This window comes from Delphinapterus leucas, chromosome 2, assembly GCF_059928025.1.
Source record: "Delphinapterus leucas isolate spDelLeu-1000000601 "Yukka" chromosome 2, BTC_Dleu_Yukka2, whole genome shotgun sequence".
NCBI classification, from domain to species: domain Eukaryota; kingdom Metazoa; phylum Chordata; class Mammalia; order Artiodactyla; family Monodontidae; genus Delphinapterus; species Delphinapterus leucas.
Window position 1 is genome coordinate 120,297,061 of NC_143130.1, and position 27,319 is coordinate 120,324,379.

Sequence of the window (27,319 nt, forward strand, 5' to 3'; positions counted from 1 at the left end):
CAGGAGAGCCATCCAATGGGAAATGAGAATTTCTTCTGCAAGATGTATTAATCGCAGCTGTATCCCTTCACAAGTCTTAAATATACTCTTGCCATTTTGACTGTTCTTTTTCCTCCTCCATCAACAGATACTTGTACCTTTTTATATTTGTTGATGGAGGCATTTACTTGCATGTGTAATTTTTCTAAAGTCAAATTCCTTTTTTTTTAGTCCATTTTCCATAAGTATCATATCAAATGAGGACCTTAAATCAGTCTCCTCAATTCTTTTTTATCCTGGAGATCAAATAAGTTTGATTTTCATTTAATTCTGTTAATGAACCTATAATCTCATTGTTACATCATACTGCCATGGCAGAAAGATTAAAATCTGATGGCCGATTTAAAACTGCCAGATTCCATGGTGATTAAAATATTCAATAGTCCTTCCTGGCTAAGCGTATAAGCCTTCTGTAGTATAGCTGAGTTGTATACTGTTTTACTGGCTTAGTGAGGCGTCGGATTCACTCATGTATAGCTTCATCTTTCTAAACTGACTGCTAGTCTTGACCAGTCTTCTGGAATAAAGCACCCTCTAGTGTCCCTATTTGAGGTAACAAGTATATTTCATCCTGATGAAGTGCTTCTTGGAACACCTTTTTGGGCTTGGTTCAATAATCCGAGTTTATCCCTAAGGCTCCCCAGTGGCCTCTTGATTGTTGGGGCCAGTGTTGATAGAGCCACCATAAAACCTGTTGGCATTGAGTACTTGTGGCCTGAGTGTGATTTAAATATAATATACACACCCAAATATATTTTGTGCCCCAAGAAATAGTCAGTTAGGGGTATTTCACTTTCAGGTAAAGTTTAGTCTTTGTAAACCACAAGGTTTAATACAGTAGCCCCTTACTGAATTGCAGGGGTAAATCTATGAGTCGTAAGTAGCCATCATGTTGTATCAGATTCACTCTTTTAGAGACCACTTTAATCCTGTGAATGCTATTTCATTTGTATTCATGCCTTTTATAACCAAAGGGACAAAGCAGCAGGCTTTTCATACAGTGACTAAGCTGCAGCCATACTTTTGCCCTCATATACCCCAGTAATTTTCTCAGGAGGGAGTGATCTTGATTGGTGGCAATACAATACACCAATTGTCTGCTACCTATTATGATTCATCCCACCTGATTGAAAGGTAGAATTTTTATTAAGCACTGCAAAGGAACCAATGTGATAAATATAACCAACAAAAATGACTTAAATGATGATTCTAATTTATTCCCATTTAAGTGAGTCATTAAGGGGATTTTCTTTGGTATCCTTTCTCCAAATCACTTGAGGTAGTTGTCATAAGTCAGCATTAGTTCAGTTCTTCTAGAGATAATGGGTTAACTGCTTTTTCCCAGCCTCAGTCATTCTTATTTTCTTGCTCTGAAAAGTTCTTGTGGAAAAAGAATAATAGCATTCTTTCTTGTGTCATAGCCCATTTCTCTGCTCCCTTACTATTAGCCACTATTTATTTTGGTTTCCATTTGTTATTCATTTTAACCTCTACTTTTCCTCCTCTGGTGCAATGCTCTGATTTGGCCACACTGCCTGTCCACATGGTAGGCAGTTACAGCAGCCTTACCAGAACCTCTGCTTTTGTTTCTTCCTAAGAAAATTTTGTACAATTTGACAAGTAAAGAATTAAAGGACTGTCTCCTGCTTAGTAATGAAGCAGCACTTACAGTTAATCTTAATTTAGCTACATGGAGTGAAGTCAAAAGTTCCTTTAGGAATATGTACGGCCAGATTGTATGTTATGGATAGTGTGTCCTGTGCAGCAGTATCTTCCTCTGCTGGCACTGCTATCCTGGTCTTGGCGCAGCTGGGTCTTACAAGATGAAAGAAAAATTTGTGAGGTGGGAAAGATAGAAAATTGTGAATTGCATTACCACTATCCCCTTAACTGCCACTTTAGTTGCTAGAAACCTTTCTGTGGGGTCCCCTCTTACTTCTTCTCATATTTAATTTTTTAACTCAGTGACCCAGTTGAGTTAGCCAGCCCTCGATGCCCTATCTCCTATCATTTTAAGTAACAAATGTTTTAATTGCCCATTCCAATTTTGAGATCATTACTTTGAGAGTGGTAAGGAATGTATGTCCATGTACTGTTTTATTTCTTTGCCTATTTTTGTACATAGGTAACAATCAGAGGAAACATATTCAGGTGGTTCAAATTAATAAGCAGTTTTCTGTTCCAGACCTTTAATTGAATCTTGGTGGTTTAATACTTTTATTAAAGTGTAAGCAAATTCTAGAATAAAATAGGTGTCAATTCCAGTCACTACTCATTTATAGGTCTCTGCAGTACTGGTAGAGCTCTAGTATGGTCCACTTACTGCATTCTTAAAGTAGAAGTTCCTCAACATTTTTTTATGATGCCGTTAGTGTCTTAGTGATATTTTCATGGTGCTTTTAAGCTGCCCTCCTCTTGCTCCACATTGATTTGTGCACAATACTTGCTCTTTATCCCAGCAATGCAAAGATATGAAATCATTGAAAGAATGTAGTGAGATTTAATGTTCTAACAATGAACCTCCTTGAACTAGTAGTTCATGTGGTGTTCAAAAGATGTTGCTCTTTCCTTTGAAAATTTAAAATATACATGGAACCCCACTATGTTTGCTGCAGTGTTTTGGGATACCTTGGCACAGTTTGGGAATAATAGGTCTTAGACCATTTTTAACCCATTAACATTGACTTTGTGTATGTGCATATTATAATTAGAGGACTGTTTATTAATCATAGATAGCATCCATTCTACTTTGTATGCGTATATGTTAAAATATACATAACATAAAATTTAACATTTTAACCATTTTTGAGTAGATATTTCAGTGACACTAAGTATATTCACAGTGTTGTGTAAACATTGCCATTACCCATTTCCAGAACTTTCATCATCCCAAATAGAAAGAAACTCTGTACCCATTAAACAATAACTCCCCATTCTCTCCTCCTCCAACCCCTGATAACCTCTATTCTACTTTTTGTCTCTGAATTTGCCTATTTCAGGTACCTTATATAAGTGGAATCATAAAGTATTTGTCCTTTGGTGTTTGGCTTATTTTATGTAGCATAATGTCTTCCAGATTCATCCATATTGTAGCATATGTCAGAATTTTCTTCTTTTTAAGGTTGAAAATTACTCCTTTGTATGTATATGCCGCATTTTGTTTATTCATTCATCTGTCAATAGGCACTTGGGTTGTTTCCATCTTTTGGCTATTGTAAATAATGCTGCTATGAACATTCACTTACAAGTATTTGTTTGAGTCCCTGATGTCAATTCTTTGGGGTATATACCTAGCAGTGGGGTTGCTGAACCATGGGTAATTCTATGTTTAACTTTTTGAGGAGCCGCCGAACTGTTATCTATAGCAGCTGCATCATTTTTATATTTCTACAAACAGTGCACAAGGGTTCCATTTCCCCCACATCCTTGCCAACTTTGGTATTTTCAGTTTTTTGATACCAGCCATCCTATTGGGTGCGAAGTGGTTTTGATTTGGTTTTTCCTAATGGCTAGTGATGTCGAGCATCTTTTCATGTATTTTTGGCCATTTGTTTATCTTCTTTGAAGAAATACCTGTTCGAATTCTTTGTCCTATTTTTTTTAACTATTGAAGGCTGTAGTCGTTTGTTTTGAGACTTTTCCAAATTATTTTTGCAGACTCTTCCTCATTGTGTGTGATCACTGAAGTCTCTGTTCCATTAGTTCATGCTCACCTAATATATTTACAGAGAATTCCTTGAATGTCAACTCTTCCAGTCTTTGCAGATTACCCCTGTGGTTAAACACTCCTTCAACCCTTAACTAGGCTTGCTCTGAGCCTAGGGATCAGCCTGAGGTAAAAGCTTAGGTCTTCTCAGGTCTTTTCTGAGCATGCAGTTGACTCTTTTAATTCTCCCATATGCTTAGCTACTTTTATGTGTGTTAATTTCCCAGATTCTCCCCCTAGCTTCTCTTCCAGGCCTTAGATGGTCTAGTGTCTGTCTCCATTTTTCTTGCCCTGAGTATCTGTGGGTGTGTAGTTTTCTTGCAGCTTTTCCAAGCACTGACTGCCTTTTTACCCACCTGATTTCAAATTAGGTGGCAGTCCTTCAGATACCCCCCAGACAGGTTAGAAAAGACTTGCACAATAATTTCCATATCAAGTCTTCTCTATTCCTTCTGGTAGAAGGAGGAAACTGGGAACTGGGCTGCTGTTGCTTCAGGAACAAGACCATCATTGTATTGCATTGCATCATTGCATTGGGTGGGGGAACAGTGAGAGGAAACACCGCAAAACTCTCCTACCACTTTAAAGGTGGCTTTTTCTTGATTTGGTGTTTGCTTGGCTGCTATTAACTTTGACTGTTTTCCAGAGCTCCAACAAAATTGGCTTTGGCTGTTTCTGCTGCTTCTTTTTTTTTTTTTTTTTTTTTAATTGCTCTGCAGTAATGAGAGCTTGACGCTTTCTAGCCTGCCATTTTGCTGACATTCCTCTTATTTTTTTTTTTGGCCACGTGGTACGGCCTGCAGGATCCTGACCAGGGATTGAACCTGCACCCTCTGTGTTGGGAGCTTGGAGTCCCAACCTCTGGACCGCCAGGGAAGTCCCCTCCTATTGACTTATAATACAGTTTTATTCAATGCAGAGGAAATACCTTGTCATTTGTTCTATCTTTGTATTGCTTGTGTGACCCAGTGCTTGCTCATTTCATGAACTTGGGAGTCTAGTTCTAGAGGCTAACCAGGGCATTTGCCTTAGCATTCCAACCCCACCCCCCAGAACCAGCACTTTAGTTTTTTTAAATAAATGTTCACAGGGACTTCTATAGCTGGACACTTCTTAAGGGATTGTTTTTTTATTGCCCAATCATCCAAGGCCTTTTTGCCAGACAGTACTGGAGTGACCCAAGATTTTGTGAATATCTAGATCTTTCCCCAAAGGTCCATTGTGCAGATTTACCTTTCCTGCCTTCCACCATGGTTTTACTGCCTGTAAGCCATATATGACTGATTTTCAAAAACATCACAACTCTTAAATAGGCAGTGGTATGCTGGTAAATGATAAAGTATAGGCTCTCTGGCAAAAACAAAGAAAAGAAAAAAAAAAAAGCTCTTATTTGTCACATTTGTTGTTTTTTGTGGTGTACATACTCACACTGTGGCCGATTTCAAGCTCAAAACATAGCACCACTGATCTTGAAGTTGGCAAAAGATACAAATGCCCCTTGGCAGGCTGGCTTTAGCACTCCATTACAATTAGGGAACACCTATTGCTAAAACAAATGAAATGTTTTGTTTTGGCTGAGAATCATAGGGTTCACAACATACAGCAATTCACACTGGGAGGTCCTGAGAGGGTATTTCTATTAGTGGCTTCAAAGGTGGTGAATGGGCCTGTGTGTGTATGCAATGAACTCCTCCTGAACTTACCCCTGCAGAACACCTCTTGCATGTGACATTTCTGTGTTATCAGTGAGCTCTCCCGAGCAGCCTTCTTATTTGAGTGATTCTTTGTCATCATCCAGCACACGATGGGTGTTTCTTACCGCAGGATTATTTGATGACCTTCAATGATAGGTGCTGTCTCTACTAATACCCAATAACAAGTTAGCTGTAGTCTAAAGGGCTATGTTGCACACATGAGGAAGCTTTCCAAACTCTACTCATCTCCTGAAATCTACTGAGGTGTAATAATCGATTTCTGCCCAAGGCTCTTGCCTTCCTTCTTGTGTCAGCATTGAATATTCTAAAATAATTTGAGCATTGAGGTCATAATGTCCTAGACTAAAGGACCTAGAGACACTGCCTGGGAGACAATCCTTTGTAAATCTTTTATTGGTTATTTTGGCTTAGGGCCCTATTCAAATTCAGATTTCTTTGTCTTGACTTTATTAATAGGCTTAGCAGCATCCTTAGGTGGAAGATGTGGCTTTGCCAAAACTCAAATAGTCCCACTAGTCTGGGTTGTCTGTCTAGGGAGAGGTCATAAGGGATACTAAATTATTTTTCAAAGATTAAGGATGTCTTTGATGTTTCTGGCACACATCATTTTCCAGAGTTTCCTAGATTGGATCAGAGCTTGAGTTTTAGTTAAGTTTTTTCAGCCAGAATTTATATCATATGAATAAGATAGAATGCAAGAATTTCTGTTGTTTCACATCTTTTCCACCAGTTTGCATTGTCAGAACTTTTAGTTGTAGCCACACTGGTATATGTGTAATGTGTCTTTAATTATACTTCCCTGATGACCAATGATTCTGGGGATCCTCTTACATGTTTATTAGCCTTTTTTTTTAAACTCTTTTGTCAAATGGAAGTTTATTTTCCCATTTAAAAAAAGTTATGTTGTCTTTCTTGTATAGATTTGTAAATTTACTGAATTTAAAATCATTTTTAAAATAATTTTTGAATATGAGTCTTTTACCAGTTAAACATGTTGCAAATATCTTCTTCCAGTCTCTTGCTTGCCTTTTCATTCTCATAATGGCATTTTTTTATGAACATAAAATCTTAATTTTAATAAAGTCCAATTTGTCAATCTTTTATAGTTAGTGTTTAATGTATCCCTTTTAAGAAATCTTTGTCCATCCCAAGGTCAATAAGATATTCTTCCTTAGTTTTCTTCTAGAAGCTTGATGGCTTTAGGTTCAACTTTTAGATCTATCATCTAGCTCAGATTAAGTTTTCAGTATGATACGAAGTAGGAATGGGGCGTAATTTTTTTTTTATATGGATATCCAGTTGATGCTGCATCATTTATTGAAGAGACCAACTTTTCCTCACTGCAGTGGATCATTCGCCATAAATCAGGTGTGTATGCATGTGTGTGTGAGGGTCTGTTTGTGAACTCTTTATTCCATTGGTCTATTTCTATATCCTTGCACCAGTACCACACTGTCTTAATTACTTGGCTTTGTAGAAATAAAGGCATATGGACTGTGAACAAAGAAGTAAAAATGTCTTTCTTACCAAAGAACATGATTCTATATGTAGAAAATCCTAAAGCCTCTAAAATAAAATGAGCAGAACTTATAACTGAATTTAGTGAGGTTTTAAGATTCAAAGTTCATATAAAAAAAAATCAACTGTAGGGCTTCCCTGGTGGCGTAGTGGTTGAGAGTCCGCCCGCCGATGCAGGGGACACGGGTTCGTGCCCCGTTTCGGGAAGATCCCACATGCCGCGGAGCAGCTGGGCCCGTGAGCCATGGCCGCTGAGCCTGCGCGTCCGGAGCCTGTGCTCCGCAATGGGAGAGGCCACAACAGTGAGAGGCCCGCGTACAGCAAAAAAAAAAAAAAAATCAACTGTATTTCTATGTTTAGCTAAGAACGTTGAAAAACAAAACAATTACATTTACAGTAGCATTATAAAACATTAAATACTTGGAGTAACCTATATAAAGTATGTGCAAGACCTTTACACTGAAAACTATGAAACATTGAGAGAAATTAAAGAAGACCAAATAAGAGGTGTACCATGTTCATGGATTGGACGGTTAAGCTTTTAATTCTTTCTTAATTCATCTATCTCCATCAAAATTCCAGCATGCTTTTTAAAAAGAAATTTACTGATACAAGCCCATGCCAGTACTTATGTGGAAATGCTCAGGGCCTAGAATGTAATATTTTAAAAGAATAATAAAATTGTAGGACTTATACTACCTAATTTCAAGACTCACTGCAAAGCTCATGTAATGAAGATGGATTGGTATTATTGAAAGGGTAGACATGGAACACAATAAGAGCCCAAACATGAGACCCACACATATATAGTCAACTCATCTTCAGTATGGGTGCCAAGGTAACTCAATGGAGAAAAGTTAATCTTTTCACCAAATGGTGCTGGAATAACTGTATATCTTTATGGGGGAAAAAAATGAACATTGACCCTTGCCTCATAACCATATACAAAATTTGAAATGAAACATTGATCTAAATGTGAAGCCTAAAATTGCAAAACTTGTGGGAGAAAACAAAAGAAAATTGCTGTGATCTTGGGATTGGTAAATATCTCTTAGAACACAAAAAATATTAAGCTCAAAAGAAAAAAATAGTGGTAAATTGCACTTCATTAAAATATAAATATTTCCTCAAATGACACCATTGAGTAATTGAACAGGCAGACCACAGACTGGGAGAAAATATTTACAGTACATATATCTTACAGAGGACTTGTTTTCAGAATATATAAAGAACTCCAACCACTTACTAATAGAACAAGCAGCTCAAAAAAAAAAAAGGCAAAAGAGTTGAGCAGACACTTCACACAAGAAAATCTGTGAATGGCCAATAAGCATTTGAAAATGCATATTATCATTAAGCAGGTTATGCAAATTAAGATCATGAGATACAACTGCATATACAAGAAAATGACTAAAATTAAAAAGAATGAAATAAATCATGGAGATGTAATGTACAGCATGGTCACGAGTTAGTGATACTGTGTTGCATAATTGAAAGTTGCTTAAGAGAATAGATCTTAGAAGTTACCATCACAAGAAAAAAATTTTTTGTTAACTATGTATGGTGACGGATGTTAACTAGACTTATTATGGTGATGATGTTGCAATACATACAAATACTGAATCATATTGTACACCTGAAACTAATGTCATATGTCAATTATATCAATATAAAAAACCTGATAAGGCAAAATATATTGTGTTTTGTCTGTTCTAGGCTGTAATATTACAATCTGTAATATTGTAATATTAGCTACAGCGATTAATAAAAGCTACAATAAATAATAAAAATATATATGTATACATATGTGTGTATATGTATCTATTTCGTGGAGCATCTGGAACTCACACGTGGCTGGTAGATGTGTAAAATGGTGCAGCTACTTGAGGAAACAATTTGGCAGTTTCTTATAAAGTTAATATGACCCAGCAATTCCACTCTGGATATTTATCCAAGAGAATCAAAAACGTATGTCTGCAAAAAGGCTTGTATCAGCACATTCATTACTGTTTTATTCAGAATAGCAAACAACTAGGAACAAACAAATATTCATTAACAGGTGAATGGATAAACAAACTGCAGTATCTTTAAACAATACAATGAATGTTACTGAGCAATAGAAAGGAACAGTCTACTGTTTTATACAACAACATACATGAATCTCATAAACTCTATTCCCAATGAAAAAATTCAGATACAGGAGAGTATTGTCAGGGCTCAGCTGAGCTGGAGAGAGCTGATCAGCCAGGTGTCAGAGTTGAAGATTAAAACAATAAGTCAAAATGAAATTAATAGTCAAGACTTTAATCACTTACTATGATAGCATAAGCAAGAGGCTAAACCAGAGAAAGCACTACCTCCCTGCTGTTCCATTTTTCCCCCATGGATGTGTGGATGCACCCAGTTGAGGGTCAGGTGTTAGTACTTCTTTTTTGGCCGAGCCTGCAGCATGTGGGATCTTAGTTCCTGACTAGAGATCGAACCCTTACCCCCTGTGGTGGAAGCTTGGAGTCTTTACCACTGGACCACCAGGGAAGCCTGAGGGTCAGGTGAATCAGCACAAACATGGGGGTTATCTCACTACTTGGGGAACCCTTAACAAAAAGTTGCTGCATTATTTTGGACCTAGGTTGGGGGAAGTGCAGGAAGGAGGGAGAGAGAAAAGGACTAGGAATGGGAAAGTGCTGTTTACTGACTCAAAGTTTAGAAAAGTGTCCTTCCCCCTCCCCACCGCCTTAAGGAGGTCTGCTTCTGAAGGAGGCTCTAGATAAAGAGACCTCTGAATGGCTAGGAATGCAGATATATGTAAGAGTTGGCCAGGGGGGTTGGGGGGCCTGAGTCTTTGACTGCAACTCACTTTAGAGACTGCAGATACATTAGTTGTGCAAAGTCTGATGTGGGGAGGGCAGCTTCTTCCTGTGACACCTGCCAGGTAAAGCTTTTGTAATTGCTTATGGTTGAGTTTGAAAAATCACATACAGTAAGGAGCTGGACTACTCAAGTGTTCATTGTTTGAGCCCATTTATACAGAACTCTAGAAGTAGCATCAAATTTATATAGTAAAGGAACATATATTAATGGTTGCCTAGGATTGGGAAGTGGGTTAGATTCATTGCAAAGGGGCATGAGCAACTTTTATTTATTTATTTATTTATTTATGGCTGCATTGGGTCTTCGTTGCTGTGCGTGGGCTTTCTCTAGTTGCAGTGAGCAGGGGCTACTCTTCATTGCAGTGCGCAGGCTTCTCATTGCGGTGGCTTCTCTTGTTGCGTGCAGAGCATGGGCTCTAGTTGCGCGGGCTTCAGTAGTTGTGGCTCGCGGGCTCTAGAACACAGGCTCAAGTTGTTGTGGTGCTCGGGCTTAGTTGCTCTGCGACATGTGGGATCTTCCCAGACCAGGGCTCGAACCCATGTCCCCTGCATTGGCAGGCGGATTCTTAACCACTGCGTCACCACGGAAGCCCAATGAGCAACTTTTTAATGGTGGGTTTTTTTTATTAAACCATTTTAGACAATTGTCAAAACTTATCAAGTATACACTTGAAATGGATGCATTTTTACATGATGTAAATTTTATCTCGAAGTTGATTTTTAAAGTAAAGAAAGTTTTAGTTGAATCCAAAGTGTAGTGGTGAAAATACTAATGTGCTTACTGCAACTCAAAATTTTCAACTATATATTATGAACAGGACTGTAGTGTAAATACAAAATGTGAAACTGTATGGGTTCGGTCAAGTTAGGTGGATTTTATGTATGATTTTATCCAAGCAGCTGAAAAGAAAGTGATAGTTGAAAGAGTCATGGTTACTATCTAAATTATCTAAAATAAGTAGAATAGCTGGGTCATACGGTAGTTCTATTTGTAATTTTTTGAGGAATCTCCATACTGTTTTCCATAGTGGCTGCACCAATTTACAGTCCCACCAGCAGTATTATGAGGGTTCCCTTTTCTCCACATCTTCTCCAACATTTTGTTATTTCTTGTCTTTTCAATAATAACCATTCTAACAGGTGTGAGATAATATCTCGTTTTGGTTTTGATTTGCATTTCCCTCATAAATATTGATTTCTAACATCTTTTCTGTTTATTTTCCCATCTGTATGTCTTCTCTGGAAAATGTCTACTCACCACTGCCTACTTTTTAAATCAGGTTGTTTGTTTTGTTGTTGTTGTTGTTATATATTTTGGATACTAACCCTTTACTGGATCTATAATTTACAAATATCTTCTTCCATTCAGTAGGTTGCCTTCTCATTTTGATTATGGTTTTCTTTGCTGTGTAGAAGCTTTTTAGTTTGATGTAGTCCCATTTATTTATTTTTGCTTTTGTTTCCCTTTGCCTTTGGGGTTAGAGCCACAAAAACATTGCCTCAGGCCAATGTCAGTAAGATTACTGCCTATGTTTTCTATTAGGAATTTTGTGATTTCAGGTATTACATTCAAGTCTAATTCCTTTTGAGTTAATATTTGTATATGGCGTAAGGTAGTGCTCTAGTCTCACTCTTTTACATGTGGCTGTCCAGTTTCCCCAAACTACTGATTTAGGAGACTGTCCTTTCTCCACTGTATGTTCTTCGCTCCTTTGTTGTAGATTAATTTTCCATATATGTATGGCTTTATTTCTGGGGTCTCTGTTGCTTTCCGTTCATCTGTGTACTGTTTTTTCACCCAAACCATACTGTTGATTACTTTGTAGTATACAGATGATCCTTGGACAACACGGATTTGAACTGAGTGTGTCCATTATACACAGAGTTTTTTCAATAAAATATACTACAGTACTACAGTATCCACAGTTGGTTGAATCTGAAGATGCAGACCCTTGGATATGGAGGACCGACTGTAGGTTATATGTTAGTTTTAGCTGCATGGGGGGTCAGTACTCCTAACCCCTGAGTTGTTCAAGGATTAACTGTAGTTTGAAGTCAGAGAGTGTGATACCTACGGTTTTGTTGTTCTTCCTCAAGATTGTTTTGGCTATTCAGGATCTTTTGTGGTTCCATACAAATTTTAGAATTATATGTTCAAGTTCTGTTAAATATGTCATTGGAATTTTGATAGGGATTGCATTGAATCTGTAGATTGCTTTGGGAAGTATGGACATTTAAACAATATTAATTCTTCCAGTCCATCAGTACAGAATATCTCCATTTTTTTGTGTCTTCTTCAATTTCTTTCATCAATATCTTATAGTTTTTAGTGTGCAGGTTTTCATCTCCTTGGTTAAATTTATTTCTAGGTATTTTAGGCTTTTTGATGCAGTTGCAAATGAGATTTTTTTAATTTGCCTTCTCTGATAGTTTATTATTAGTGTATAGAAATTCCACAGATTTCTGTATATTGATTTTGTATCCTGCAACTTTACTGTATTCATTTAGTAGTTTTAACCATTTTGGGGTTTTTTTTTTGGTGGAATCTTTATGAATTTCTCTATATAGTATCATGTCATCTGCAAATAGTGACAGTTTTACTTCTTTCTTTCTGATTTGGATGCGTTTTATTTCTTTTTCTTGCCTGTTTGCTGTGGATAGGTATGTTTAATACTCTGTTGAATGAAAGTGGTGAGCGTGAGCATCCTTATCTTGTGCCTGGTCTTAGAGGAAAAGCTTTCAGTTTTTAACCATTCAACTGTGGGTTTGTCATATATAGCCTTTATTATGTTGAGGTATGTTCCCTCTATACACACTTTGTTGGGAATTTTTATCATAAATGGATGTTGAATTTTGTCAAATACATTCTCTGCATCCATCAAGATAATCATGATTTTTATTTTTCATTTTTTAAAATGTGATGTATCATGTAGATTGATTTGCAGATGTTGAATCATCCTTGATTCCCTGGAATAAATCCCACTTGATTGTAGTGTATGATCATTTTAATGCACCGTTGGATTCAGTTTGGTAGTATTTTGTTCAGAATTTTTGCACTGATGATCATCAAGGATGTTAGCCTCTTATTTTTTTCTTTGTGTGGTATCCTTGTCTGGTTTTGGTATCAGGGTAATGCTGGTTTCATAAAATGTGTTTGGAAGATTTCCCTCTTCAGATGGAAGAGCTTGAAAAAGTTAAGTATTAAATCTTCTTTGAATGTTTTGTAGAATTTGCCAGTGAAGCCATCTGGTTTTGGGCTTTTGTTTTTTGGGAGATTTTTGATTATGGTTTCAATCTCCTTACTAGTAATTGGTCTATTCAGATTTTCTGATTCTTCATGATTCAGTCTTGGAAGATTATATGTTTCTAAGAATTTATCCATTTCTTCTAAGTTGTCCAATTTATTGGTGTAAATTGTTCACAGTAGTCTTTTATGATTCTTTGTATTTCTGCATTCTTTTATGTGCGGGCTGTGACTGCTGGTATGGAGTGTTGGTGGTTGGAGCTGGCTTCAGGGCCTCATGGTGGCTGCTGCAGTGAGCTGATCGGTGCAGTTGTCACCCTTCTGGCTGTGAGACCCAGCAGAGACAGGGGTGGGCAAGGCTCTCAACAGGGTGTGCTCTCTGGTACTAACAAGCTAGAGGGAGAATTTCAAAATGGCACCCCCCAGGCCCGGCCCCAGCCCCTGAGATCACAAAAGTGATTCTCACCAGTATCTCAGACGCCAGGGAGTGTCCCAACTGTTCCTGCCTCACCAGCAGACGTTACAAGATTAGTGCGTGGAATCCCTTTATCTTCATTCCATGTGCTTTTCGACCAGGTGTTTTCATGTTGGTTTTTGGGTGGTATGAGTCTGTGCTCAAGCCCTTTAGAGCAGGTTTTCCATTTCCTGCAGTTCTGTAGTTTTCCTGGGCATATTCTGCATTGGTTTTCAAAGCCAGCTGTTGGGGGCTTCTTTCTCTTGTGCAGGATCTAGGGGTTGGGGTGCCTGATGTGGAGCTTGAATCCTCCCCTCCCAGGGGAAATAACCATACCTTTGTAGTCTTCCCTGTCTGTGGATTGCTGAAGCTGGGGTGTGTTTTTTTGCTTGGGGAGACCATCTCTGCCTCTCCTACCTGCCTCGAGATTGTCCTTTTACCCTTTGTCATGGAGACTCTGTTCATCCAGTTTTTAGTTGCCTTTCAGGGAGAGTTATTCCGCATGTATTTGTAGCTTTGTTGTGGCCACGGGAGGAAGTGAGTTCAGGATTTTCCTATGTCACCATCTTGAATCAGATCTGAAATATTTCTGTATAGGATGCTTATATGCCAGCTTCTTGATCCTCCTTACCCTATAGTTTTATTGGGTTAATTACCCTAGTAATTAATGGACTTACTGCTTTCGAAGATGGGGAGGATATCAGTCACATTATAGCAGGGGTCCCCAACCCCCAGGCCCCAGACTGGTACCAGTCCTTGGCCTGTTAGGAACTGGGCCCCACAGCAGGAGGTGAGCGGCAGGCAAGCGAGTGAGCAAAGCTTCATCTGTCACTCCCCATCGCTCACATTATTGCCTGAACCATACACCTCCCCCAGTCCATGGAAAACTCATCTTTCACGAAACCAGTCCCTGGTGCCAAAAAGGTTGGGGACCGCTGCATTATAGGACAGAAGAAACAAAAAGCAAAAAAAAAAAAAAAACCCAAAACAACAACTCTAGGTATTTCGAGCAAAAGGTCCTTTATATAGGGAATTAACAGCTTACAAAATTATTCCAAGTGCTGGAACAGAAGTCAGGGACTATCTCTAGACCATCGTTCAGGGTTGTGATATTGTTGCAATCTAGAAGCCAGAAAGCTGTTGCTGTCGCTGACACCACAGGTGGCTGTCTTATCTAGGAGGCTCATGCTCCACATTAGACTGCAGAGTCTCTGCCGCCAGAAACAATCACAGCTGCCTGACCTTACATGCTGAAAGCAGACAGATGACGTTTGCTTTACTTTCTGCTTCCATATCTTGCTAGAGAACATCTGCTTGGTAGAACTTTTTTTTTTTTATGTTCAGACCATGAGCTACAAAGAGGCTGGGAAGTATAATTTTTAGCTGTTAACCTCTTCCAAATAGAAAGGAAGAGTGAAAGTTGGGAGAGCTGATCCTGGTAACTAAGACAAGGATATAGGTCTCTTCGATACCTCTGCCCCAGTACACATGTTCACTTTCTGTTATAATACAGTTATATTATAATTTTGTATAGAAAAAATATATAGCATTTACATTATTATGGTCATGTAGATGCTATTCACAACTAATACATGTAGTATATTTTGATTATTTTCCCTTCCCCCTCCCTTGCATAGTTTTTTGCTATTTTATTTACTTGTTGCCTGGTTTTCTGTGTATTTATTATTGATTCAACCCCAGACTCTTATCATTTATTTGAAACTCTTCTCAAACTCCTATTTCTTGAACAAATTGCTCCTGGAGTTTTCTTAATGCTGTCAACTTTGAATGGTTTTTCTGTATGTCTGGTGTGTAGCTATTATCCTGTGATTTTTCTCACCATGACCTTGGGTGTTCTTTTCACCTCTTTCATACTTTACTCCCACTTTTTGGTGGAGCACATTCTCTACTAGCTTCCTAAGAAAGAATGTAGATGTGGGTCCAGGTGATTTTTTTTTTTTGAGTCCTATTTTAATTTCTGTGTATATAAAGAAAAACTTTGTAGAACATTGCTGATACATATTTTTCCTATGCTCCAAGAGCTGTAATATGATCTTAGCTTGTGAGAACTAAGACTGCAGACTGTACTATATGCTCTCAGCCTTTAAGTATGGCTTTGCATTCTGCCATTTATTTTGATCTTTGGCAAACAGCTTTGACCAACTTGGTGACAAGAGATGTGCAAGTGATAGTGCTGGACTATAAAAAATGAAGAAATAGTATCACACTGGATATTAACATGCAGTTATATTGGTGACTGCTTGTGCCTTGATGGAAAGGTTGAGGAAACAGAGGATAAAGATCAACAGGTTTAGCATTTTCAAACATCTCTTGGTATTATGAAGGGTATTATATGCATCACTGTGGTTTGTAGCTAACAAAACAATGTAGATGTGCAGTAGTTTCAGGAAATTTGAAGAAAATGAAAGATCATTGCCAGAATGTGTTGCTGGGACTGCATCTCCATGGGAATTATGTGATGTTAATACTGTATTACTCTGATTCAGTTGCTCTTTTCCAGGGATACATTTTCTGTCCTAATTAGGGTACATATAATTCTTTTGCTTTTCCTTTATTTTTATGGTTCTCCCCTTCTCTAACCAACCCTTATTAGGCATATGTTGGAGCATCTTATTTTATCTTCCATGTTGCTTAACTACTTTTTCTTTTTTTCTTTTTTTTTTTTTTTTTTTTGCGGTACGCGGGCCTCTCACTGTTGTGGCTTCTCCCGTTGCGGAGCACAGGCTCCGGACACACAGACTCGGCAGCCATGGCTCACGGGCCTAGCCACTCCAAGGCATGTGGGATCCTCCTGGATCAGGGCATGATCCCGCATCCCCTGCATCGGCAGGCGGACTCTCAACCACTGCGCCACCAGGGAAGCCCCTACTTTTTCATATTTTTAAACTCTATTATTCTGTGCAGCATTCTGAGGAATTTCTTCCCTTCTGCCTCCAAATCGTTAATTCTGTGCTCTACTGTTTTCTAGATTTTACTTCATCTATAGAGTTTCAACCTCAATTAACATTTCTTATTTCTAAACGATTTCTACTTGGCTCATTTTTATATCAAGCTATGCTTCTGTAAAAACTGCCTGCTCTTATTTATGGGTTGTGTCGATTTATCAATCTGGCAATTTAAAAATTATACCTATTTTGAAGATTGATTTCAGGTTGCCTAGTTTTCTCTAGTTGTTCAAGTATGAGTCTCCACCACTCTCTTTTGTATGCCTGTACTACTTTTCCTTATGTTAAATTCTTTCATATATGTTATAGTTTTTTGTGGCTATGAGTTTATTTTCAAAAGAAATTATCTTATAAACGAATCTAGCTCATGACCTACTTCTCCCTTTCTTTTTTTTTCCTCCCCCCCCCTTTTAAATTTCTGGCTGTACTATATGATCTCAGGTTGCTAATCAGTTTTACATTAATTGATTGGCTTAAGTACAAGTTTGGATTCCTTGCCCCACCATGGCAAAGGCTTTTGTTTTTGATCTTAGGTAGTTAACTTTTCCACCTAATTTGGTGGGTGCCTTGTGTCTGGCTCAGATATTGAGCAGGTGGTTGGAAAAAGGGGAAAGTCTGCATAGTTGAACCCTAACCTTTAAGCCTATTTGGTCTCAATCTTCTCGTGGACTACTTGGCTTCAAGTCCTACTCTCTGTTATGGTTTGATTTTGACATGTGGATGTTTCTTGTTCTTCCTTTTGAGCTTATCTATGTTTTTAAAAATATATTTTAAAATATTTTAGTCAGTATTTCAAAGTTTGCAATGGTAGTTCTCAGGAGGCATTTCAGCAAATGCTTAATTATTTCAACTGGAATGGGATTTGAATTTGCAGTTCCTCAAAATGAAGAGATAAAAATGAAAATGAATGTGGGACCTGACCTATGACAAAGTATCATTTCACCTTAGTGAAAGATTACAGACATACTTATTTCTTTCACTGATATGAAGAGTTATTTATTAAAATAATTTTTAAACGTTGTGAAGAAGTATAAAATTTACCTAAATTTGTTGGTCCAAGCAAGTATAGACTTACCTATTAAATGGTGAAAGGTGTTGAAATTTTGAGACATGGTAGTATAGTCATTGTCACTATTTCTGCTTATGATTCTTCTAAATCACCATCTTTGTTAACTAAGAGGTAATTATTGTGCATATACAAAGAACTATGACTGTTCTACAGATGAAAAACATCTCTAGCAATGGAAATACATGTCTTTTAAGATGAAATTAGGGAATATTTCAGATTCATATAGTTATGGCTCCAACAAATGATAAGTTTGGTTACTTACATTGCAAATCTAGCAGTAGCTAACTAGGATGTTGCTTCAGGGTTCAGCAGATGGCCTCTAAGTGGCTTGGTGAAGAGAATGTTTGCTAAAGGTGACAGAGTATACCTATTCAGTTTCCCATATGCACTAGGTCATTGGTAACATAAGGTCTTACTTTCAGGAAATTGTTAAATTTAAGGTCAGGGAGTAATTCCAAAGCATTTTAATAAATAAAGTACATATCCCTCAGCAGATAATATTCTCTTTTCGGTTCCTACATAGTAAGATGAAATTTTTAGGCTTTTCTCTAAATGACATGCAATATAGAATCTGTGTGAGGTGTGTGTGTATATATTCGTGGAAGATGTGCAATATTTGTTGCGTGATATGTTGTGCGTATATATGTATCAGACATGAGACTGATGAGATTTTGATAACATTCTATTATAAAATGGAATACTCATTGCTAGTTCTGTGAAAGTAAATGATAGTGTATGTACTCTTTTATTTTATAATATGTATTTTAAACTATTTATTATGGAAAATTGCAAACATAGAAGAGTGGAGAAACAGAATAATGAACCCCTACATACTCATAACCCAGCTTCAACAGTTATCCTTCATAGTTCATGATAGTTAATCTTGTTTCATTTACACGCCATATTCTGCCTGCCCTGTGAATCCTGCTCTCCTCCCTCCCCCAGTCTCTACCCACAACTCCTACCCCAGGATAATATGTTTTATTAGTTATTATTAGTTAGTGTTACTTCCACCAGAAGCCTTATAATGTTTGACTGCTCTTTTATAATAGTTTTAATATTTATGACTAGCTAAGTTTCAGTTTTTGGTTTCTCTTTATTTTCTACACAGTTTATAAAAGGTTTTCTTATACAGTTAGTAGTGTAAAATGTCAGGTTATTCATACAGCCATTTTGCAATAATCATGAATATAGTATAAATCAACACATCGTAGAGATGGAATTTCTTAAATAAAATTCTTATTTTTTAAAATGAAAGAGCATTGTCTTTTGGAAAATGTCTTAAAAAATTAACAGCACACATTGCTTAATTTAGCACTTTGGAACACTGTACAGTTGTATTACTATTAATTTTGTAAGTAATATTTTTAACTCAGTTGATTTGCCATCTTGAGACTTTTTAAAAATAACTTTCCTGGGCTTCCCTGGTGGCGCAGTGGTTGAGAGTCCGCCTGCTGATGCAGGGGACGCGGGTTCGTGCCCCAGTCCGGGAAAATCCCACATGCCGCGGAGCCGCTGGACCCGTGAGCCATGGCCGCTGAGCCTGTGCCTTTGGAGCCTGTGCTCCGCAACGGGAGAGGCCACAACAGTGGAAAAAAAAAAAAAAGCATTACTTAAGAAGTTACATGAGCTTTAGTAGGTCGTCAGATAAATGAAGCTGATGGCTGTGACTTTCTTGATATTGAACAAGAAATTAGAGCTGCAAGCATAACATTTGTTGTACTTTCTTTAAAGATTTTGTTTCTAGTAATTGTATTTTTCAACCTAGAAGTTGCCTTTAACAGTACAATTTAAAAAGTGAAACGCATAGTTTGCATACAGCACGCTGTCCATTGGGAATGATTAGGTACTGTAATTTTAGCCAATTGCATAGATAAACATTATATTTATTATACAATGTATGAACTGCTATTAAGTATTCAAAATGCAAACTAACACAACATTGTAAATCACCTATACTTCAATAAAAAAAGAAAAGAATTAATACTAAAAAAAGTATTCAAAATGCAAAAGTATAACTTGTTATTGGAGTATGTTGATGTTATTTGTTAATGTCCCTGTTACTACTTATTATTTAACTATATAAACTATAGAGAATTATTAAACAGTTTTTTGATAAAGTCTGTTAGTAAGCATTATGAAATATGATGAATTATTTAAGAACTTATATGATTATTTTAGAAAGACGTTTTCTGACAACTGTTCTTTTATTTGATTTCAAGTGGCTGCTCATACCAGTTGTCATTACAGATCGATTTAAGTTACTCTTAATACTTTTTTACCATTGATTTGCCAAGAACTTCAGTTGGTTGTGTGGAAATGTAAGCCTTTGTGTGAAGGAGTGTGTCCTTGCATCAGAACTTGGCAATCACATGAATCTTAAGAAAACAGGCTGTTTGTTCCCTAGAGAAACTATTCTATAAGATGACTTTGTTTTTATATTCTGTTCTGTGCTAGATTAAGTGATTTAGTTTAGTTTGGCCTAGGGCAAAACGTTTCAGGATATTTTAGAAAATCCTGTATCCCATTAACCCTCTGAAAATAACGCTAGTTTTAAAGTTTTGCTTTCTAAAATTTTATCAGTAGGCCATGCAATACCAGATTCATTCTCAAAGTGTCATTTGTAACTGGCGCTGAAAGCTATTGCAGTGTTCCATCTGTTATATGCAGTGTTCCAGGTTTTGAAAATCTGAAAGCCATATATCTTAAACACTAAATATTTATTTCCCCTTAATTTGATGCCCTTCCATGATTTTAAATGATGGGAAGTAGTTCATCTTTTTTGATAGTAATTTCTATTATAAACTTTTAAACATCAGAATCCCGAACACTAAGACTATTGTAATAGTCCCTAATTGAACAAAGCAGTGTGATTGTTTTAAGAAATGTATGCTTAATTCTCAGGAAACTCATTCATTTTAAACTTTTCTGTTCTAAAAAATTTCTGCCATATATTAGTTAAATTAGAACTTTTCACTCTTCAGAAACCAAGCAAGCAAGCAAACAGCCATAACAAAGTATAATTATAAAAGTTAATTAGGCAATAATTATTTTTTCAAAGTTTCAAGGGAGTCATAAAGATTACTTTCTTTCTATTCATTTTGAATCTCTTAGATGTAATGTGGCTTCCTTCAAAGTTTCTTGTTAAATTCCGAGGTTATTAATAAATGTTTGATCATTAAGTTAAAAATAATACATGTACTTCATAAAAAAATAAAATTATACAGATAGATAGATACAAAATGAAACAGATATACTTCTTTCCCTCAGTCTCTCAGTTTCCCTGCCTCAACTCTTTTAGGCCCTTTATTCAGAGTAACCACTGGTAATAGTTTCCTATGTATATCCTATTCAAGCATGTATATTTACATATGTAAGTGTAATTTTACATTTTTTTCTGTCTTTAATTTATCCATGTTCTGTACGTGTATTGTTTTAGCTAAAGATTTATTTTGGGTAGGAAATTAATTTGTCTTACCTATTTATTTTTAACTCCTAGAACAGTTGACTGACACATAATATATAGGTGCTTAACAAATACTTGTTGAGAGAATCTTCCACATCTACCTATCCACCTGTATGCCCATCAAATACATACTGAGTACTTACTGTATGCCAAACACCCTTCTAAGGACACAGATGAAAGAGAAAAGCAAGGGCTGTGTCTGAATGTAATTTCCTTATGCATAGTTGGCTGATACATATCAAAAACAATGAAATAAAACCTAAACGAATGGGTTTCATGAAGGTAGTAGCACAGGTAATGTGATGAGAGTGAGAGAGGAGTTTCTACTTTAGATAGGATGGCCAGGCAATACCTTTTTGAAGAGGTGAATTTGAGCAAGGCCTAAATGATAAGAAAAAATGGTTTAGAGATCTAGAGAAAAGAATTCTAGGCAGAGGGAATAGTAAGTGTAAGGGTTCTGAGGCAAGAATAAGCTTGGTGAGTTCAAGAACAGAAAGAAGTTCAGTATGACTAAAGCATGAGTATTTTCTCATACAAATAAATACTGCTTCAGTGTGTATCTTTGTACATACAAATATGTTCTACATATTTTAAAAAGACTTTTAGTAGTGGAGGGGTCAAATAGTATATGTATTTAAAATTTTGATAACTATTACATGGGGCTACTTTTATCCTTTCTCCCTAAACCTTTTCTTGCTTTTCCAGGCTGTGGGGAACTTGGGTTGTCTGGAGCTTGGTAGGGAGTGGGCTGTGATGTGAAAGGAATTCTTTTTGTGAGAGAATGTGCCAGGAACTGTGGCTATTTGAGAGACTTTTGTCTCCTAAGATGAAAATCCAGCAGTAGAAAATATGCATATGTTATATATGTTGAGTTATATGTTAAAATATCTGGCTCTCAGAAACAGTGCTCTCCTTTGGCCATTTAATGAAACCATTCCATTGCAGAAATTATCAACATTTCTCAATCTAGAAAATCCAAAATTTGACATGGTTATAGTTAGATATAATTGGAGTTACATGTAGTTGGATATGAGGCAGTATTATAAATGATTCCTAGTTTGACGCTTTGGATTCACATTACACAAATTTGAGATTAACTAAGGAGGCATTATGAAAAAAAACACCATTAAACAAAGTCAGCCGATCACCTTGCCCATGTGTGGCTTTTGTGGAGTAAGGTAGAAGGGTATCTCCTATTTAAAATAAGTTTTTAAAAATCCTGGGTGTTGTTACAGTGGGGAATGAAATTCCTTCTTTAAGTGCCTTTCTATCAAAGAAGGATTGTTTAATTTTGAAGGATAAATGTCAGAATTACTTATAAATTTTTAGGCAGATTAGAAATTTTAGACTAGTCAAAGAACAAATTTTGTTTCATCAAGTATTTTACTGCTGAGTAAACAAGGAGAGTCAAGTCCCGTTTGAGAGCATAGAGATATGTTTGTTTAATTTTTTTCAATCTCTGTTTTTTGATAGGGTGAAAGTAGGAAATTTAGGTAGATATATTCAGATTCCAGTATATTTACAGAGAGAAGGGGGTATGTGGTTTCCCTGGCTATTAATTTCTCCTTTTTTCACTTCTTCTGAGAACTAAAAACAACTTGGAGGAATGAGGTCAGGAATCTGTGATGGAGAAGATTTTAGTTTAACAGATGCTGATATGGTATGTTCTGTCTGTTATAGTAAAGATTTTATTTTTCTTTTTTAACATGGGTAATTTTTTCTAACACAAAAACGAAGTTTATTTAGATTTTATTTTGCTGCTTGAACCTGGTGACATTAATAATGATAAAGCAATTAACATATTTTGTCTGTGATACAATGATTTAGCACTTTAAGAAGCCTAGTTTATCTGATGTCTACTATAAAAATCATCCCACTGGTTTTAATGTGAATATATAATTTTTGATTGAAAAGTTCTTGATATCAAATATTTAAGGTGAGTGTAAAGAAAGGAATCAGTATTTTAATAGTCTTAATCCTTTGTCCTATAATGAGTAGATGTGTAAAATATGTTGATGTTTACAGAAATCTTCTAGTCCTATTACAATATATAGATAAGTAAGTTGTAATTAATTGAATCATTAGAACATCTAATTTTTGCTTGACAATATGCAAATGTGCCATTAAATCTGTTTTTTAAGATTTTTCCAGTTTAATGTCAGAATCCAAATTCATAAAGAGTTGGAAAAATGAGATGTCTGAGCTATAGGATTCACAGGGATTTCATATGAAGCCTATTTAATCAGGATAACACTGTTATTAATATTCATAATGTCAGCTGGAACACAAATGACAGACTTCGGGGCCTAAAAATTTTACTTGGTGAATTTATTAAAAGTAGCTTAAAAAATTAATGGAATTTAAGTAAATTTGGTGAATATGAAAATCTTGTGTTAGCAGAAAAAATCTCTATTAGAACTCTCTTTAAGACCATTTTGCATTGATGTCTTTTGACAGATTTCATTGGTACTTAAAGAAGAAAGATGCATGAATGGTCATTTAAGAGGATTTAAACACATTGGCACATTAATTTTTACATGAATAATAAGTACTTTCCAAAAGCAATTAACTTACAGTGTACAAGATATGAATTGAAAAATAAGACTATGACATCAAGGGCAAAGCAAATGTGCTGTACATTTTAAACTTAGTGGCAAGACTGTTTAATATTTTGTTTTATTTTATTTTTATAGCTTGCATAGGCCGTGACTTAGAATAATGTTCCCTCCCCCACTAAAAAATATTGGTATGTTAAACATTATCCTCTGCAAGTATCTTTTGTATTTATTGGAGAATTAAACATTTGTTGTGCTATTGGTAATACTTGAGAATATGTTCAATTTTGCAGAAAGTTAAAGGGATGATTCTGAATAGGTTTAGTGCTACAAATACATATGTGTTAATACAGACTTACTGATTATAGCATAACTCAAATGTATAATAAATACGTTTCTGAAAGTTTGTATAAGTTTAGTTAATAAGCATCGAGTAGTGTTCAAGTAAATTTGTTTTGAATGTTAGCCTAAGAAAGTAAAAAGTGGGGAATGGCTTAAGTAAAACTGGGGTGTGTTTTATTTTGTGTACTACCTGCTCCCCTTTATGTTTTAAAACGTGCTTGTAATGATACTATACCTGTGCTCTAGTTTTTATTTTTGTTATTGGAGTTCCTTAAAAACAATCAGTTTTAGACCATTTTGTATAATTACAATAATACCGAGTATTTTGTTTTACATTCGTCAGAGATTATTTTTCTTACAAATTTTAGTACTTACAAAAGCATAGCTTAGTTATTATCTCTAACATGCCAGTTAGGGTTTACCAGTGAAAGAATATAGGTATTGGTCTTGCAGTATAAGAGGGTACTAGAAGTTTCACTTGCAGTCAGTGCTATATATGAATGATTTAGTTTCATTAGATTTATAATAATTGCCAGGTATGTTTTGGGACTCATATTCAGAACTTGAATGGAAAAAGCATTAATTACTAGGGTGTGTAGAAATTATCATAGTAAGCTATAAATTAAAATTTTTTGTATAAGGAATGAAATCAAATTGATAAATTGATTTATTGGGTTTTTTTGTTTGTTTTTTAGTGTCTTTTTAAAAGTTAGGTTTTGGATTAGGGGGACATGTTTTGTTTTTGGCTCTGAAATATTCACTTATATGCCCAGGAGAGGGCAGCATTTTACTATATCAGTTTCATAAAAGAATTAGCCCTGCTTAGACTGTCAATGTTTCTTGTAATTACTCCCAGTATATTTGTTGCTTGCTTATGAATTAACTTGCATTTATGGAACTAAATCATTCCAATCATTTAATTACACCTGAGGAGATGAACTATAATTGCTTGCTTCCAACTAGGATCTGATATGGCTTGAGCAGTATTAATTTGGTGTTTACTTTTCTGAGTGCTAAAAGCATTAAAATGATTGTGCAATGGGATTACATTTTACTAATTGCTGGCATTCATTAGCTGGGTAAATGATGAGGAAGAGTGACTGTATATTGAAGAGGGATAAAATTATGGTTTTAAATAGTATATTACTAAGCACATTAAGACCTGTAAGACATGTTTTAAAATACTCCAGAGGTTATTAAAGGCTGTATTTTCTACATGTCTTGCTATATGAATCTCTTATTAAAAGACCGCAATTATTATTAACCTTTTTGGGCAATATGGAGAGAAGTGGCTTCGTTGACTGGAGCATATTTCTTTGATATTAATAACTTCCTATATTTTCAACTAATCCAAAAGTAAATGAGGAACTTAGAAAAAGATTGCCAACTCCAGATCAACATATTTAGAGAAAATTGGAAAGGAGAAGCTTACTACAGCTTTATTTGAGGACTTTTTAAAGAACACAGAGTTCTAGCTGTGAGGTAAATCTAATTTTATTCTCCTTAAAAGCATGCAAAAAAAAAAACTTGCATAGTTTTTATGATATTTATTATGAAAACAAATGCAAGAGAGAAAAATCAGTAACTCCACAAGTTAATGATAATCTTTTAAAAAATTAGAATAGCATTTAAAATTACTTTTACAAGTATGAAATGTTTTATATGAAAATATGCATTCAAATCAATAAATCTGAAATTTGACAAATAGAGTAAATTTTTTATTTTTTTTTAATTGTTGAAATTGTAGTTGGAAAGACTTAAGTTAAATAAATTAAATGGTTCCCTAACCAAAGCAGCAAGAATGTCTAGAAGCTTAACCTGAACTGTATTTACTAAAATATAGGTGTGAATGAAAGAACTTTTTTCTGAGAAAAAAGATTTAATTTCACGTGTTGAAATACACAGTTAATTGTCCTATTATAAATGTTTTAGAAAACCATTTATCCTGTAAATTCTCTGTTAAACAAAGGTAAGGTTTAGGTGTGTTCTGATATATTGTTTTAAGTTTATTTATATAGAGTTGGCTTTATTTTAGCTTCAAATCTTGGCGCAGAAACCAGAGACATTGCCAGAGCAAACAGGAACGGGAGTACAAATGGACGACTGGTCAAAAGGTAAGGACTTTTAAGGTATTATTACCAAACCCCAGGTGTTGTGCTTGTTTAAGGCACTGAATGAAGTGTGTTTGTTCTAACCAATATATTAGACAGAGGCAGACAAGCACAAGTGCACACGCATGCACACACACATGCAAGGAAGGAGGCACACACAAAGAGACCCACATTCTGCAAAAGGGACACAAAGACACATGGAGAAAGAGACATGCACACACAGAGAAAGGGACACGCACAGAGCAAGAGATATTGAGAGAAAAAAGGAAAGCAGACACACAGGGAGAGAGAAACACACACAAAGTGATAGAGGAGATTGAGAGAATGAATGGTAGAGAAATGAATACAGAGAGGTATACTCAGAGAAAGAAACACAAACAGAAAGGAGACACAGACATAGGAGGGAGATACTAAACTCAATGAGAAAGACACAGACACATATACAGAGGCACACACACAGAGAAAGACACACATGCATAGATACACACAGAAGGAGACACACATATTGAGACTCACAGAGAAGGAGAGTTACCAGAGTGAGAGAAACATGGTGAGAAGGAGACAGAGACATACAGTGAGTGAGAGAGAGAAAGAGAGAGGGAGGGAGAGGGAGAGGGAGAGGGGGAAGAGACACACTGAGAGAGAGGGGCACAGGTGTACATGCAGATACACAGAAAGAGACACACAGAGATAAGAGACACAAAGCTAAAGAGACATGGAAGATACACACATATACAGAGAGAGACAAACATATATGGAGAGGGAGACACATACACAGAGAAACAGACCAAGACACATACAGGCACAGAGACACATGTAGAGACACATGCACACCAAAAGACACACCCGGAGACACCCACAAAGAAACAGAGTCAGAGGGGGACTCTCCCTGGAGAGTCAGGGCCACAGAGACTTGCAGAGATGTGCAGAGGGAGGCAGAAAAAGGTACTTCGAAACAGAGACAGAGACATGAAAACAGAGTCAGAGACAAGGAGAGAAACAGAGAAAAGGATGCACACAGATATGCACAGGCAGAGGGAGAGAACAGTCAGACAGAAATACAGTTTGAAAGACAGGCAGACTGAGAGATGGCCTGAAAAAGGGAGAAATGGTGGTTGGGTAGAAGGAGGGATGGATGGATATATGGGTAGGTAGGTAAGTAAGTAGAACACATCTATCTACGTATAGAGCAAGGTAGAGAGAGGGCCATAAAGACAGAGGTTTAAAAAATGTTAGGTTTTTAATTGAAGTCTTTTACACTAAA

At 36.2% G+C, this 27,319-nt stretch overlaps 1 protein-coding gene across 9 annotated transcripts in view; it reads left to right on the forward strand.

The window, feature by feature from the left end:
* Window positions 1-27,319, forward strand: part of MIPOL1 (mirror-image polydactyly 1) — a 328,422-nt gene that overhangs the window by 30,698 nt on the left and 270,405 nt on the right. For 8 of the 9 annotated variants that reach the window (XM_089907628.1, XM_089907624.1, XM_089907621.1 and 5 more), the window contains exon 2: window positions 25,980-26,058. In XM_089907628.1, the coding sequence (XP_089763754.1) occupies window positions 26,040-26,058 (19 nt within the window). In that variant the 5' untranslated portion in view covers window positions 25,980-26,039. Of the gene's footprint in view, window positions 26,059-27,319 lie in introns of all 9 variants that reach the window. The other variant, XM_089907622.1, reaches the window with a different exon arrangement.